General features: G+C 41.1%; 2 protein-coding genes across 3 annotated transcripts; both read right to left on the reverse strand.

The window, feature by feature from the left end:
* Positions 1–1,464: 1,464 nt before the first annotated feature.
* On the reverse strand, positions 1,465–7,573 carry LOC104929119 (neuronal acetylcholine receptor subunit alpha-2-like). Its single transcript, XM_019271128.2, has 8 exons — positions 7,453–7,573; positions 5,607–5,758; positions 5,428–5,472; positions 5,231–5,340; positions 4,071–4,290; positions 2,616–3,118; positions 1,703–2,165; positions 1,465–1,620 (listed from the first exon to the last, which is right to left on the reverse strand). The coding sequence occupies exons 1-8, from the start codon at positions 7,508–7,510 to the stop codon at positions 1,495–1,497; spliced, it is 1,677 nt and encodes a 558-aa protein (XP_019126673.1). The 5' UTR covers positions 7,511–7,573; the 3' UTR covers positions 1,465–1,494.
* A 1,847-nt stretch (positions 7,574–9,420) lies between these two features.
* Positions 9,421–15,899, reverse strand: LOC104929100 (uncharacterized). Of its 2 annotated transcripts, none has more exons than XM_010743540.3 (19): positions 15,813–15,899; positions 15,426–15,489; positions 15,187–15,275; positions 14,756–14,983; positions 14,531–14,611; positions 14,223–14,328; positions 13,969–14,101; positions 13,237–13,480; positions 12,831–12,975; positions 12,646–12,718; positions 12,394–12,456; positions 12,070–12,266; positions 11,530–11,658; positions 11,225–11,412; positions 10,916–11,070; positions 10,560–10,805; positions 10,318–10,480; positions 10,080–10,172; positions 9,421–9,904 (listed from the first exon to the last, which is right to left on the reverse strand). In XM_010743540.3, the coding sequence occupies exons 2-18, from the start codon at positions 15,460–15,462 to the stop codon at positions 10,080–10,082; spliced, it is 2,370 nt and encodes a 789-aa protein (XP_010741842.3). In that variant the 5' UTR covers positions 15,463–15,489; positions 15,813–15,899; the 3' UTR covers positions 9,421–9,904. The 2 variants fall into 2 exon arrangements, with proteins under 2 accessions (XP_010741842.3, XP_027147260.1); XM_027291459.1 differs by having other exon boundaries at positions 10,047–10,172.
* Between the last annotated feature and the right edge of the window lie 173 nt (positions 15,900–16,072).

Genomic DNA, 16,072 nt, shown 5'->3' on the forward strand with positions numbered 1-16,072 from the left:
AAGTCTTTGGCTGGAATAAGTTGTATTTTCTCAAATAGAAAGTTCAAAAATTATGAATATTATTATAAAGTATTGCAAAGCGAACGGGGTGGTTATGTGAAAGCCTGAAACATGTTGCATGTTGGTGTGAAATTGTCAACATTGGCTTAAGTGTCATCGCAGGGCATCATATTGGTCTAGTTCACCTCCCATGCCCTCATTGAGCTGAACGGGGTCAGCGTCACACTCGTGACACCCTTAAACGCTTTCAATTGGCCTGCAGCTGCTGAAAACAACAAGTGCTTCTGTTCTCATGATGATTTTTATTGCCACGAGTTTTGTGCATGACGTGGGAAGACAAACATTCAATACGTTTAATGGGGGCAGAGAGAAGCGATTTAGCAGGTGGGCCTTAGTTTGCCTCGAGGAGAGAACGATGAAAAAACTTCTGAATAAACTCATTATCAACTGTGGAAACACTAACCGTGTAAAAGCCTGGCAAAAGGGCAGACGAGGACTTCCGCTTTGTGAAATACGACTTAAAGCACAAAACAGTTTTGTTTGCCTGCTGTAGTCAGTAGCCTTGTTGTGCTGTAGGGACTTGGCTTGGGAACCAGAGGGTGACAGGTTCAAGTCCATTGGGGAGGTGTCAGTTCACCACCTTGGGCACTGCCAGGGTGCCCTTGAGAAGTCCATACTGTTAATCCTGCATAACTTTAAGCCTTAATATAATTTGAACAGGTGAGTTGTATATAAATTCACCCTCAGTACAGTTGTCATGAATGGGGAAATTAGCTACAGAGACCAAAACTGTTTTTTGTACCAGGCTGTAAACATGTTTATTTCTGCTGTGAAACATGGGGACTTATGGAGACTGACTCACTTCTGGAGCCAGCCTCAAGTGGACGTTTGAGGAACTGCAGTTTTTAGCACTTCACAGCCACAAAGGTTGCTTTGTCCTATAAACTGTTCTATAACACTTATAGTCTATATGAACAGGAACTTAATACGTACTTAATACATTCTTGAGTTACTTTTCAAAGAAACTGATGAGGATTATTAGAGACATGCTGTATGAGCGACCTGAATAAATCATGTTGCTAACAGAGAAGACGTGACCCTAAAGAAGGCATCCAATGATAGACGGCTACTTTCACTCAGTATAATTAGCCAATCAGAACCAATTTTAGTCTCCCTCATTATTCTTCATTTCTCTCATATCATCTCCTTCAATGATAATCCGATGATGTCTCGTGTGTTTAAGTGTCCTCGTTTACTCTTCAGCACCATATTCTGCTGAAATAAAATGACAGGATACATCAGACAAAAAAAGTTTTAATACAGTTATTTCAATGTTATTAAATTCTCAATGAGCTTTGACTGTTTTTTGCTTAAAACGTTTAAAATTAGCAACAATTTTGATTAAAAAATGAAGTTGGAGTCTTATATCAAGCAAAGATTTTCTGATTTATTGATTTAGTAGTTTTATTCATTATTTTAAGATCCAGTTTGTTTCTAAAACATCCCGGAGAGCCACGGAGGCAGGAAGAGTCCGACTGTCCCGAGCAGACACACAATAACAAACATCCACAGGAAGATCCGGTCTACCACCATGGCTACATACTTCCAGTCCTCCTTCACCTGTAGAGGAAAGAAGAGCTGTGAACGTCGAGATATCTGAAAAATACTTCAAACTTCATTAAAGGGGAGAATAATAACGCACCGAGAAATCTGCATCCTCCGCTCTAAGATGCTCTGCGATGTAGGTCACCCCTTCCAGCGCTGATATCACTGCAGGAGAAAGAACAGAGGTGGATGGGCTCTGGGTTGAACCATGCTCCTCTGAAGGAGCGTCCCAGTCCAAGCTAAAGGTGGAGGGTCTCTGTGGAAGGAGGGTGTAACCCAGACATCGAGGGGAAGGAGGAGAGAGGGAGGAAATCCTCAGCCGACCATTAATCTTCACCCCAAACCTCCCTGAATGATCTGTGTTTGGGCAACCGTGAAGATCGCAGTAGTGTGTTTCATCTCCAGTATCCACGGAGTCGAGCTCTTGGCTGCTGTGGCGACCGATTTCTTCCTGGTAACCATGGAGATCGATGTCAGACTCCTGAGTCATCCAGGTGGAGGCGCTGTGGGAGGGGCCTGGAGTCCGGACAGGGAGGAGTTTATTGGTCAGGTGGTGCCGCCTAAGACAACAGAGATAAACGACAACATGGTTAAGAGGCTCACTTGTGAGCACAGTAGCTCATTTAGCTGCTAAAGTGCCAAATATTTCCCTCAGGAGTTGGTGGAGACCCAAAACAAAGCCAAAAGAGAGTGAATATATACCCTTAATTAATAATAAAGTTGCTCCATAAGTGCTGGATGTCTAAATACACGTGTCACCATATATATTTAACTTAAAAGGTGATAATGTGTCCATGTTGTGTTCACAGCCTGTTTCTGCTGCCCAAAAACAGTTTGTGCAGGCATAAACCATCAACTATGAACTACTACTGTATAAGATGGCAAATCTGAGCAGACACTGTTCACTACAGCAACTACGCTCTGTCATATCGGAAGACCCCAATGACCCCAATGATCTGAGATATAGCTTTTCCATACAGCAAACATGGAGGCCTTCCTTGTTTCCTCACCTTACAGGCCTGAGAGCATGGTGTGGACGCTTCATGCACAGCCAGCGTGGCACCACGGAGAGGAAAAGCCTCCGAACCCATCGCGGCATGGTGTGAGTCGCCGACGACCGGTGGTGCACGTTCAGCACAAACACGGTGATGACAATGGACAGTGTGACAAAAATCATCGTGAAGAGCAGGTACTCCCCGATCAGAGGTATGACCAGCGACGTTGACGGGATGATCTCGGTGATGAGCAGCAGGAAAACGGTGAGTGACAGCAGCACAGAGATGCACAGCGTGATTTTCTCACCGCAGTCCGATGGGAGGTAGAAGACCAGGACGGTGAGGCAGGAGATGAGGAGGCAGGGGATGATGAGGTTGATGGTGTAGAACAACGGGAGGCGGCGGATGACGAAATAGTAGGTGATGTCGGGGTAGATCTCGTGGCAGCAGTCGTACTTCTTGGTGTTGTAAGTTCCCACGGCATTGACAATCGCCCACTCTCCGCTCTCCCAGTAATCCTAGAAGTGAGATTTGAAAGGTCAGTTCAACACTTTGGTACAGACCAAAGTTTTAGATACTAGGCCATGAATTTTTGTAAAGACATCCAAGGTCTCTAGAGGATGAATCCAACTGACTTTTTCAGTAACGCCACCGTCATCACATTTGTGATTTTGAATAAAAATGTCTGGACAATATCGGATGGATTGCCACAAAATTGGTACAAACATTCACATTTTCCTCCAGATGAGTTGCAGACTTTGGGTTTGACTCAAGCAGTGGTGACAAAGCAAACGATTATACTGACAGAGTACGACTAAAGTTGGTGGGAATGTTATTTGTTTTGAGTCATGAATCAAAGTATTTGATGACTTTGAATCACCAAAGTTATTACAATTCTTCTTGAGGGTGATGGCAAATAATCCAGTAGTCATCGAGCCAGAGGATCACACAAATCAGTAGGATTCATCCTCTGGGAATAATGAATACTAGCACCAGATTCTGTACCAATCTGTCTGACTGATCCCAATATATTCATTGGAAGTCAAGGTTTTGAACTGCTCATGGGGCTCAAAGAAAAGTCATGAGGCTTCATGCAGATCCATTCCATTTCAATTAAAAGTTTCAGTATTTTTAACTACAGAGTGTAGAAAGTTTCACAAATCAGACTAACTTGTATTCATTTATTGATGCTTTGAAACTCAACCAGCACCGATGAGAAAACCTCAGCGTTTTAAGAGAAATCTCTCCAGGATCCCTCGAAATGAACTTAATGCTGCAATGCAAGAACACACTGGGAAATATTCTGTTAATTAAAAAGTGAGCCACCGGAGCGTTGAGCTGGCATCCTTCTGCAAAACAAAAGCTCGGAAAGGAGCATGTGTGAAGCGTAGATAAGAGGAGGTAAAGAGGCAGAGCACTGGCACAAACTCAAAAAAGCATTCAGGGGAGAACAATGTCAGCTGTTCCCACCTTCAGGTCCACCGTGTTCTCAAAGGGCTCCAGGTCAATCTTGGCTCGATCATATGTCCACGAGCCGAACTTCATCTTGCAGCTCTGCTGGTCGAAAGGGAAGAAGGTGACATCGATGGAGCAGGAGGACTTGTAGATGGCCGGCGGCACCCAGCGGACGCGACCGGTGTGAAACACATGGGCTTTGGTCATGTGGGTGACGGTGAACTCTCCGTCTGCACTAGACAAAGGAGACGAGAAGGGGTGACAGGAAAGATAAAATATTATCTGGATAAAAAGGATTCTTAAGTTGCTTTTGTTCAGCGAGGCTCCCAAGTTTCCTCTTCATTATGTCTCAAACTTGAATCAATAAACCTGGAGCTAAGCCCAATTTAAACAGGCGATGTTTAATAATTGATCACTGAAAGTTAACGGCACCGTATTCATGATGCAAGCTCATTTAAACAAACGCTGGAGGAGGAGCAGGAGAAAGTTTCGTCTCCATCCAGACGAATTTCAGAATTAATACTTCCTCTGGCCCCCGAGGGGAGGAAACCAGACTCAAACTGTGTGATGCAACATCGCTGTGCTGCTGCAACAGATTCAGGGGTCATTTATTCAACAGGATAATCTGCATGTATCATCAATTGGTATGCAGGAATATGCAGAAATGCTGTGGTTTCATCGAGATGTTTGGCTCGATAGAAGTGACCTTCCCTCCTTGTACACTCTTCAGCCGATGAGCACCTTGTTATGGATCAAGCAGGTAATTGATCACTACAGATAATTTCCTGCTCCACCTACGCAAAGTCAAAGTTGTCTCTGTTTCGGCACACTCTCTGTGTGTCCTTGGATGTGTGTGTGCTTATCCGAAGATGTATTTTATATCTGGAGTCAAGAAACAACTGACTGGCGTCCTCAGATTAGAAATAAACGTAAAATCACTTGAGGATTAAAGATAAATCATGTTGATGCTGTGGCGTTTTTAGCCACCGGGAAGAAGAGGAGGTTTTCAGGGAATGCTGATGGGAAACAGAGCCAGTGTCATGCCAGAACAGGAGCTGGGTATTTGGGCAATGTAACCAAGCTCAGCAGCCTCTATGGACATGACAGATGAGAAAATACCAAAGAGGATGTTGACAGAGGAAGCTAAGAAAGAGAAAGACAGAGTGAGTCTTTACTTGTTGTACAGCACAATGTCTGGCACCCAGATGAGCTGAGAAGGAACTCTGATGGATGTCACGTTGTCGAAGTCGGAGGGACTCCACTGGAGCTTATAGTCGGTCCATTCCTGCCAACACATGTTTAAAGAGAAACATCTTGTTTAAACCACGTTTAGTTTTAGACGTAACTACTGCACAGGTCCGTTCTTTCATACCTGTTTGAGCCACACGTTGGTCGTCATCATCTGATTTTTCTCGTCCTGTTTTGGAGCCAAAAAAAGTTCATGATTGGTGTCTGTGTATGCTTTAGATATTGGTCAAAAAGTGGGAGATATTAGTTAGTATGTTATGCCTTTCCTGATATACGAGTGTGTGTTTGTGTGTGTGTTCCCACCACATCTATCAGCTGAGCGATGGAGAGGCCAAACTTGACGATAACCACATCGCTGATGTTTCTTGCCGGACGCGTCCACTTGCTGTAGCCCCCAAACAATCTCCTGAAGAGCTCATCTTCAGTGTGAAGACGAGTCCAGTCTTCAGCCAGCACTGACAGACAAGAGACATAATATAAAAACAATGTATATTAATTACAATAATAGCAAATGTTTCAGTCAGCGTTTACCCACTGCAGAAGTCAAAAGGTTCTGGTTGGGTGATTTGAAACAGTTTTATCTCTTTTCCAGTGAGTGCCAATATTTTCAAGGACTATTCTCCACATGTCCTCCTCATATTTGCTCCCCTTTGCTAAAAAAAAAAACAAGTGAGAAAGTGAGAGAAATCCTGAATCAATTATCTGAAGTTTATTGTTCATGAAATTTCACAGATCAGATTCACTCTGTGATCTGCTGAGATAATTTAACTTAAAAATCAACACTTTTTCCCAGCAGTCATCGCTCATCACAGTCATAATTTCACGCTTGGAGTGAACCTCTTTAATTCCCTGCGTGCAGCCTTTTGTGTCAGGATGTGATTTGATTTGTCTTGCAGGTTAAATGAACAGTGCGTGTGCTGAACTATCTTTTTCCTGTTTCGCTCCAGGACCATCTCCTTCCCCCCTGTGAGAAACACACAGCTTTGAACTCTGGCAAGCTATCTGGCATCACCAGCAAGCAATTTAGGATTAGCCAGTGCAAGTGAACAGCGAGCCAGAAAAACGTGTGTAATGCCAGTTTCTGTGATTATATTGGATATTTATAACCGACAAAATGATGTCTCAGGTGAGGCTCTGCCGGTGGAGGAGAAACAGGTAACGTGGTGGGATTAGGCTCTAGCGTCTGCACACAAACTGTTTATTTAAAAATTATTAAGGTCAAACCCCTTTTTTCTCTCTTCATGATGCCACAGGAGATTCAAATATCATCATGTCAAGTCCTAAATAGGAAAAAGGTATATTAATATGACATTATGCCAATAAGATTATTATAGGACATTGAAATACTTATTCATGATAATCTAAGAGGTCAAATTAAATTGCAGAATAAGTCCTAAGAATACATTAAACATGTCATAGTATGGGCATTTTACATTAATATTGCAATAATATGACAATTATATTGATTTCAGAGGTTGAAAAATGCTTTTACATGTACCTAAAATGACCACATGAGACATAAATACCATTAGATATCATAAAGTCAACTCCTAAATATAAAAAGCCCTATTAGGTTAATAAAATAAGAACTTTTATTTGACTTTATACTCTGAGGAGGAATGATACTGTACATTTTAAAATAATGTGACATTATTACAACAATAGGATTGTTGTGGGAGACTAAAATACTTGTATTTTATACTCTAGAAGCTTAAAATCAAGCACAGAATATTATAAAATATATAATAAATTGCAGGATAAGTCTTTATAACATGCCTCTTTTCGAGAATTTTGGATTGATCCTATAAAAACATGACATTTATATTGTTATCAGAGGTTAAAAAATGCCTTCAAAATACCCCCATCACAAAGTGGCTACAAAATAAGAACTTTTGTCTGACTTAGGAGGAATTATATTGCACATTTTAGATTATTATGACACGAAATACTCATAAATTACTACTGAGTTCCTATTTGATGCGCTAGAAGGTGAAATCAAGTGCCAAATATTATAAAAATAATATTAAATTGCAGAAAAATCCATAACATTTCTCTTTTCTTCCAACAGCTTATAATATAAGTATTTTACATGATTACTTCATGTTAGACTGTTGCGTTCACGTACCCGTAATTATTCCTTATTACTCACCGGAGCTGATGAGGATCCAGCAGCAGTAAAGCGCTGTTACATCTCTCCTCTGCTCCATGTTAAACAGATTGTTAAGATGAAGATCAGGTCGTCTCAGAGTCGTCCACACTTTTGTTTCCACATCGTCTTCACACCGCTGGATGGAGCCAAGTCACAGCCGCACAACGCACATCACAAGCCGGCAGTGAGACACCTTGTAGGGGGCTGGGCTCAGGCTTTCACGTGGGGGTGGGGGCTTACTCTTACTATACTTAAGTAGGCTAAAAGTACTCACATACTGTACTTAAGTATACTCACTTGAGTATTTAAATCTTAAGCCAATAAACTACAGACGCAAAGCTCTTCCATCACATATAGGTAAAATAATGGAGAGAATGATTAATGAGAGGCTCATGTATTATATAGAAAAGAGGGGACTGAGTGTCCTACATTTATATTTACAATATTTATATACAATATATTTACAATAATAATAAAAGATATATTTGACAATACGCCAACAGGAATGGGAAGATCTGTTTGCAGATGGGGAGCAGAATGGGGTTTTAAATTTTCAGTGGTTAAAAAGTAAAGTAATGCTCTTCTTAAAAAAAAGAAAATCAGTAAAAATAAAAAGTTAAACTTATATGGAAAGAACTTAGATTTTTGATTGGTGGGAATAGTAGAAAAAAGTAAGGGAGTATTGAATATTATGAGGTGTTTGGCCGGGTTAGAATGGGGAGCTGATTTTATTTAATAAAATATATATACGTAGCACTAATAAGGTCTACAATAGAGTCCGGAAGTGTGGGATACGGATCAGCAGCTAAATCGGTCCTCGCAGCTTTATTCAGCAATGTTGTAAATGGTCAAATTTTATGATATCAGTCTGAAAATCACAGGGCTTATCTGTTGTGGGGAAAGAAGTCAGCAGTATGAATTTGAAAAGATGTGTGAGTTTGTTTGTGTTTCCTGTTTTATTTTGTAGTTCGACTGGTTGTATTGTCTTCTACTTCCTGTCTTGTTTCCCACCTTTTTTGATTTTGCACCTGCCCCTGATTTGTTTCACCTGTGTCCGATTAGTCCTGTCTATTTAGTATTTAGTTCCTGTTTCCTTTGGTTCCTTGTCTGTCTGACCCTGGCTGTGTTGCCTGTTTCTTTGAGTCTTTTGTTTGTGATTCTTGCCTAGTTTTTCCCAGACATTTTTTGTTCTTAAAGTTGTGTTGTAAGCGCGTGTTCACAAAAAGCTCGTTGCTGTTGTGCTCGTACCACAGAGGCACTATGGAGAGAGTTCGCCTGGCTGGCTGCATAAAACCAAAAAAAAAACAGTTTTAATGAGCTAACTGGCATTTTTCTTATTTGAGTGAATGCACTTATATAAATGTACCTATACTGTAATGATATTACACACTGCACCTAATTATGTTGTTTATTGTTGTTTGATAATTCAGTTAATTATTAATAAGCATATCCATAAAAAATAATTCAGATTTTTAATTCTCTTCAGGCTATTTGATGGAAAAGATATTGAGATATTGTAGAAACAAAGTGCAAAGGTTGAAGCTTGTGTTAATATTGCCTTCATGTAAAAAGTTTAAGAAACACAAAGGTTTGTTTTTGTGTCGTTTTGGTCTTAGCTCTTTGCCAAAGACCAAGGTCGATAGTCTCTCAGCTTCAGCTGCATCCCAAACTCCTTTTCCTTATTTTCAGAGAGATAGTGTCTGCGGTTTGAATGCATTATTAGCCAAACATGAAAAGTGCTTGAATCAGCAGATCACAGTGCTCGCTTTAATTCTGAGTTTGTCCGCCTCGCTCAAGTCAAGGTGAGCTGGAAAAGCTGGAAGAACTTAAATCTAAAGTTTGAGTGCAGAGGTGTGAAGGATGTTACATAGCCCTTCATAGAGGTCTACCTTCCCGTTTGACTTTATATATCCAAGCTTTATTTATCCAGCATAAAAATAAAGAAATGACTGAAACGCTTTGTTTTTTTCTCAACTTACTTTATTATTTTTGGGGATTTTCTTTTGCTAAGCACAACAATAACACAACATGATGTTACAATAATCAATTTTATCCCTTCCCACGAGACTGAACAGCAAATCACACTTGGCCTCATGTAACTACAGTGTCCAGATCAGACCCCAGGTGACCTTAATGGCTCAAACATTTTTCCCTGCAAAGCATCTTCACGTCACAAAAAACACAAATCCTGTTTCTGCATTTAGGTTGTGTACATTCAAAGTTTTATCTTTAAAGCGTGCACAGTAACCAGGAGGTAGTATATTAAATATAATCATCTAAACCCTTCTTTGATTAGTTTAATTCTTTCTGATCTTTTTTCAAAATTTAATTAATTTGCACAAATCATCAGATTAAATCAGCACAGATTACACCAATGATAACTTCAAACACTCTTTCAAAACCAGTGCGATTTCAGGCTCCTTGCCGGGACGAAGCTTCAGTCAGGAAACGCCTGAGAGATCAACACAAAACCAGCATTTAGTCATGATTTAGACTTTTCCTTTTTAAAATCTGTCAAACTGCCATTAAATTCACATTCTACAGGACACATTTTACATTTAACTCCAAGAAAACACAATAAAATGTATGAATACCAAGTAATTAATCAGAAGGGGGTGCTATCTTAGCTAATTACTCCAGGCCATAGTCATGAGGGCTGGTTTTGCATCTGCAAGTTTAGTCCTGGGAGATCTGCGCTTTCTGGCACCTCCACTGCAGGTCTGTAAGACAGGGAGGATGGAGCTTCATTAAATAAAAGGACATATGACAAATTGGGCTTCTTGCTGTTGGGCTAATAAGTAATATTATGTTTACTGTATACATGTAAAATCATTAAAGAAACCATCTGTACTTATGATTGCTTACCGGGACACAGGAGTTGCCCTGTTTGAGGCACAGCTCCAGTGAGCAGTGCAGGTAGATTTCACTGTTTGCCCCAGTAAACTCGAACATGTTGAAAGAGAAGACGTTGGACGTTCCCTGTCCGTTTCCTTTCACCTGCACCGTCTGGTCGGCAGGGTTCGGACATCTGCTCAGAAAAAGGAAAGCAGACGTGATGACACCAGAAGCTTTAAAGCGACGAGTCATACTTTTGAGTGTTTCCTCACCCATTGATGACGAGGTCGTATCGCACACCGGAATCAGAAGCCGGCATGTTGGTTGCCCAGCAAGAGTTAGTCACCACTGCGACCTTTGTATCGTCCAGCTCCAGCGCCTTCAGCTCCACGTAGATCTTCTGGTTCAGCAGGACCTCAGTAGATGCCGTGACAAGGCGTGTGAGTGCGTAGTCGGTGAAGGCGTTCATCATCACAGTGTAATTCCAAACTCCAGATACAATCTTCTGCGTCACAGAACTGGAGAGCACAAGCACACACAGAAATGTCAGCTGCTTTAAACGTGGACCACAACAAGCTTCAGTCAACACATGGACAAGCAGGTGGAGCTCGGCCGAGCCTCCACGCACCCGTCTTTGATCTTGAAGGCCAGACTCTTGACACTTGGCTTGGCGTAGTAGCAGGAGAAGTCGATGTCCACTTTTTCGAAGCGGGTGATGTTGCTGTACATAGAGTTGTCCCTCGACATGATGGTGTTCTTGTAGATAACTTGGCTGTTGTTCATCTAAATTGTGACACACGGTGAAAAAGACCTAATGAGTTCACTTCATTCAATCCTGACAGAAAAGCACCAGTGAAGTGTTAGTGTTTGGAAATGCTAACAGGGAGCAGAGCCAGTGTTCATTTCTTGTCTTCAGGAAAGTGATCGTCATACCTACCATAACCTCCGTCCCACAGGCGTTGACGCTGTCAAAGCTGAAAGTCACCATGTGGGTCTTTTGGTCCATCTGACCTTTGCAGCTCTGGTTTTTAAGGTGTAAGACAGAGTAGTCAATGCCTTTGTTTTCCATCAAACAACCAGCCAGAGTAAGAGTGGCGGTGTCCTGTCTGCAGACCGTCGGCTCGCCTAAACGCCCAACAGGAGAAAGAAGTCAAGTCAACATGGATTTATTGATGTAGCAACCCTTCCTCTAAAGACACATTAGAACCTTTTAAACAGGTTTTGTTTTTCTTGCCACAGTACCTAAAGTGTTTGTTGGATTGTACTTGGAGGCAAAATCAGCCCTGCAGTAGCAGCGGCTTTCGCCGTACCGCTCACCGCAGAACTCATGCATACTGCAGTAGTGGTCCTGACAGGCCCGGAAGACAGCAGCTACAGACAGAAACACAGACTGATGAGGTTCACTTTCAAATGACATGAAAACAACATTTTAGGCAGGCAAAAACCGCTGGATGAGAGTTAATCTGGGACCGACTTTTAGTCATTCGTCGTCAGATTACGGATGTATAAAGACAACTGGATGAAGCGTTCATTCTTATCGTGCAGGAAGCCAACAAAGTTTGGTTTCCAGCCATAAAATTACCCGGATCATCTACATATGCTTCTGTATCACTGGACTCATAGAGCGAACGGACTAAAGACTTCCATCGACCAAGCTGCTAACTTCCAGGTTAGCCCTCTGCTAACTTACTCATATTTCTGACAGCAGTACTTCAGACAAAACACAACAAATACCAATTGTCTTATCTCGTCACATTTCATCATACAAAACAGAAATCTTACAGCAGCCAGTCTTTGACCCCCAGTTCTCCAGTGTGATGTTCTTTTCCAGGCTGCAGGACCTGGCATAAGCGTCGAAAAACTGGCATTTGAGGCCGTCCACCGCTGGGTATTTGCACAAAGTGTTCGTGCAGGCAGTTATGAAGGGCTCTGGATCAGTGTCGCAAGCGGTGAAGGGTGCCTGCCTCATGAGATTGCAGCTGTTTCAGCAATGCACAGAGGAAGATTGAGAGTCCGTTAACACAATCATCCATGATCACATGACGAAATGTGTGATGACAACTGTTTCAAGGAAGGACTGGTGTGTTTTGATGGGTCAGTTCTTACTGTTCAGTTGACTGACTGCAGTTGATCGTACTGTCAAAGGTGTCGTTGTGCTGAATCTCACAGCTGGGGGGTCGATAAACAACACAATTATGTTTGAAACCAATTTAAAGCAACATTGAGTCACTTTACTACCAATAAATAACAGATTTACGTCACATTGATGCTACACTGAAATACAGATTTCTATGCAGTGTTGCTTTAATAAACTGGTAAAATCATGAATGCACAAATTTTGTTGTGACTGAGTCATACCCAGGTGGACTGTACATGGACTTCTCTGCACTCAGGGTGGAGTTGCTGCACAAGCCCTCTGCACTGCTAAGTCCTGGTCAACGTCAGGAGGCAATTAAAGACAAATCAATGAACTTTCAACATAATTAGCACAGTTGTCATTCTTAAATTTGGCACAAATATTATATTAGCCCAGATTTCTGTACCTTCCACATGTGCAGTGTTTCCATCAAAAAAGATGGTCGTGCTGGCGAAAGGTATCTTGGCAGTAACTCCGGTGTGGTCCTTTGAGAGCTCCACACCGTGAGCCAGCTGAGCCGTGGCGTTGAGCTTCAGTATTTGTTTACCAACCTACATTATAAATACATGCATGGGCTTTGCACTTATTATGACTTTTGTGTGGTCAAAAGACATTCACCGATTCAAACATACAATCTAAAGATACATATCTTAATATCTAGATTTGATAAAATGAATTAATAATAACAATATCATCTTGATACACAAATACTGTATTAATTTGAGTATTTATAGTTTAATGCTGCTTTATAGCCGAAAACAATCCTTTGAATAAATTTGTTACTTGCTTTGAAATGGATTGTGGCAGCTTACCCGAACTCTTCCACCTTGCTCCAGGTAAATTTTTACACCTGTCTCATTCAGCCGTAACACCAAGTGGTCCAAAAACGTCACATCTCGACGATGACGTTCCCGGAAACCTGCCATTAGGTTAATGCTCGAGTTTCCTGGAGTCCTTATCAGGCTGTATACGCACCGGTCAGAGACTGAGTGGACCGTGCTCAAGAAATCGATGACGGTTGAGCCGGTCACAGTGCACACGGCAATCTTAATGCACCTGATGGGGATGGAAAGTTTGTTTATTTCTGAGAGAAAAGTCTGAAGATGAATGAATGAAAGGTGTTTTACTGTATGAAGACACCACTTCCAGACAATATAAATTTATGAAAAATTAACTTAAAGGCGTGCTCCACCAATGTTAGGTCGTAGGACTCAACCTGTGAAAACATAATCTCTTCTGGCACTCTGACTGAGCGTATATAAAGTCAAAAAGAAATAACTCTAAGATACTAAATATCTCGAGTTTTAAATATTTAGACTTGAGTGATAAACTTGGGCTACAAGTGCTGTTGGGTTGAATTATGGGAAATCTAACAGCAGCAAAACTTGACATTTTGAGACACATCTGATCTCTGAAATAGCTGTCTTGTATTGTGGGTTCTATATGGGCCTTGTTTGGACAGAAAGGTTTGTCACCTTAAATGGCTACACTTAAATCAGACTTTAATTCAAACATTATTCCAAATAAAAAACAGACATATTTACTTGTTTTCACCCTGGCAAACCTCCCTGGATCCACATTTATGGATATTTTGGAGGTCTCCAAATGCATCACAGACCAAACTGGAGCAACTGTCTGGATTGTTGCTCAAGATTGTTGAAGTGACAACAGGGGAATCTTGGAAGTGATAAGAGATTTATGAAATTAAACACCAACAAAGTGTAACATTTTTTGTTTTGTTTTGAGGATCCCCAAAAAGTCCTAGTGCTGTCTTTGAGGACCACCAGATTTGGCCTACCTGAGAGTCTGCATCCGGTTAAGTCCATGAAAATGGTATTCTTCGTATCGTTTTCAGAAAAGTTCCACACAACCACATTTGTGTTATTGAACTGAGGGGTCACAGTCTAGAAAAATCAGATAAAATAGATCAAGGTTGATAATGTAATACTGTACTCTCATCCCCTTTTCAGGGCTTCCCTTTACTCCATTTTGGTCTCCACCAACTCCTGAGAAAAACAAATTACTACTAACTGCTAAATTACATACTACATAAATGTTGCCTCCATTGGGAATAATAAAGTTCTTTGGAATGTATTATATACTTACAAGTGGAGTCACAGAAATGTTTGACAATGTAGCGATTTCCAGGGCTGATTGTCTGCCAAAGTTGTGGAAATTAACTCTCATCTGAAAACATGAATAGACATATAAAATATATAATATTAGGAGGTGTCTTCCAAAGTTCCCATTGCCTCACACAATGTCTTTGTAATTTTATATAAAAGGTTTGTTGGTCAATCAGTTAAAAACTTAGAGCTAACGATGACTCACGTAATTCGAGTTATTCCAGAAAAAGGAAAAGGAAATGTGGCAGTTTGAAGTGGAGCTGATGTTTTGCAGAGCTCGATGAAGACTTGATCCAGGGGCCGTTGTGGAAGTTTGTACAGTCCCATTAATTGCTTCCGTACTGATTTGGTCACTCATGAAAACACAGTCCATTGCCTCTCCGTCTGGGCTGTTCTTGAAACAAATCTTGGTATTCAAACCTGTGGTGTTCGTCTGCAAAAAACAGAAACACCATACATGAGTCACTCATTTTGGTTCAGTCCAACTAGAGTTATGGATAAACTACAAAGAAAGGAATACCAAATAAAATGTTCTGCACTGAAGGCTCTGCAAGACAGAGCTATTCTCAGCAAGACAATCTTTGTATTGTATTTGTATTGTAATGTATTTTTAAATATTTGTTCAACTTTACTCACTTCCACAAATGTGAATGTGCGTCCGTAAAAAGTGATGGGACAGTCGCTGATGTTCAGCCCTTCAGATGGAGAAAGCTGGCTGGCAGCGACTGCAGTGTTAATTTGAAGGAAGAAGAAATGAGAGACATCATACATTCTTTCTTTCTAGGACTTATTTCCCTCAGTGAACTACTACAACAAGAGCTAGTCATCAAATGGTTTTAAAATAAAGGTTATAAACTTTTTCAGCGGCTGCATACCTGCCAGCATGAGAAGCAGAGCACCCGGCTTCACCATGATGGAGACTGGCAGACTGTCGGAGAGCTGGAGAGATCACATCGTTAAGTAAGTAACGCTAGTTCCATACCATACCATACCATACCATCGGGGATAGTACTCGATATTTGGTGGTTATTCCAAAAAGCTATTTACTGTATCTAATAAAGCAATATCACATGAGAGTGCTGTTATGCTGAATATCAGCACGGCTGTGATTACATGACTTAATCACAGCCGTGCTGATATTCAGTATAACAGCACAACCTCACTCAAAATGAATTTTCCATCATGCATCTTTCTAGAAAATCTGCCATCATACTGACATCATGACTACATGAAGCCAGGCAAAGAGGAAGAGTTTGTCTTACCGTCTACAGGTTGGGTGAAGCGGCCGGGAGATGAAGTTCTGCAGATGGAGGTTGGTGTCGAACCCTTCTCTCGGGCTGATGTGCTGCTGTGTGTCTCTTGCTGGCTCTTTTTATACAGGACTTTCTTGGTCACACCCATCAGAAATATATTTCTTTGAAATTTTGACCTGTTATACAGGTTTTTAATAATTTGAAGCAGTCCATTGTGTCCAAGTGAAGTAATTATTCAGAAATGCACTTAGTGCCTTTTCACATGTTTA

This window comes from Larimichthys crocea, chromosome XIX (genome assembly GCF_000972845.2).
Source record: "Larimichthys crocea isolate SSNF chromosome XIX, L_crocea_2.0, whole genome shotgun sequence".
Classification (NCBI taxonomy): domain Eukaryota; kingdom Metazoa; phylum Chordata; class Actinopteri; family Sciaenidae; genus Larimichthys; species Larimichthys crocea.

Coding starts and splice junctions, on each gene's coding strand:
- LOC104929119 (XM_019271128.2), bottom strand. CDS start 7,510: ATGGAGCAGAGGAGAGATGTAACAGCGCTTTACTGCTGCTGGATCCTC. Junction 5,759..7,452: donor CTGGATCCTCATCAGCTCCG/GTGAGTAATAAG, acceptor CTTGTCTGTCAG/TGCTGGCTGAAGACTGGACT. Junction 3,119..4,070: donor AGAACACGGTGGACCTGAAG/GTGGGAACAGCT, acceptor TCTCACTTCTAG/GATTACTGGGAGAGCGGAGA.
- LOC104929100 (XM_010743540.3), bottom strand. CDS start 15,462: ATGGTGAAGCCGGGTGCTCTGCTTCTCATGCTGGCAG. Junction 11,659..12,069: donor GGGGTCAAAGACTGGCTGCT/GTAAGATTTCTG, acceptor TTCTGTCTGTAG/CTGCTGTCTTCCGGGCCTGT. Junction 11,413..11,529: donor CAATCCAACAAACACTTTAG/GTACTGTGGCAA, acceptor TTGGGCGTTTAG/GCGAGCCGACGGTCTGCAGA.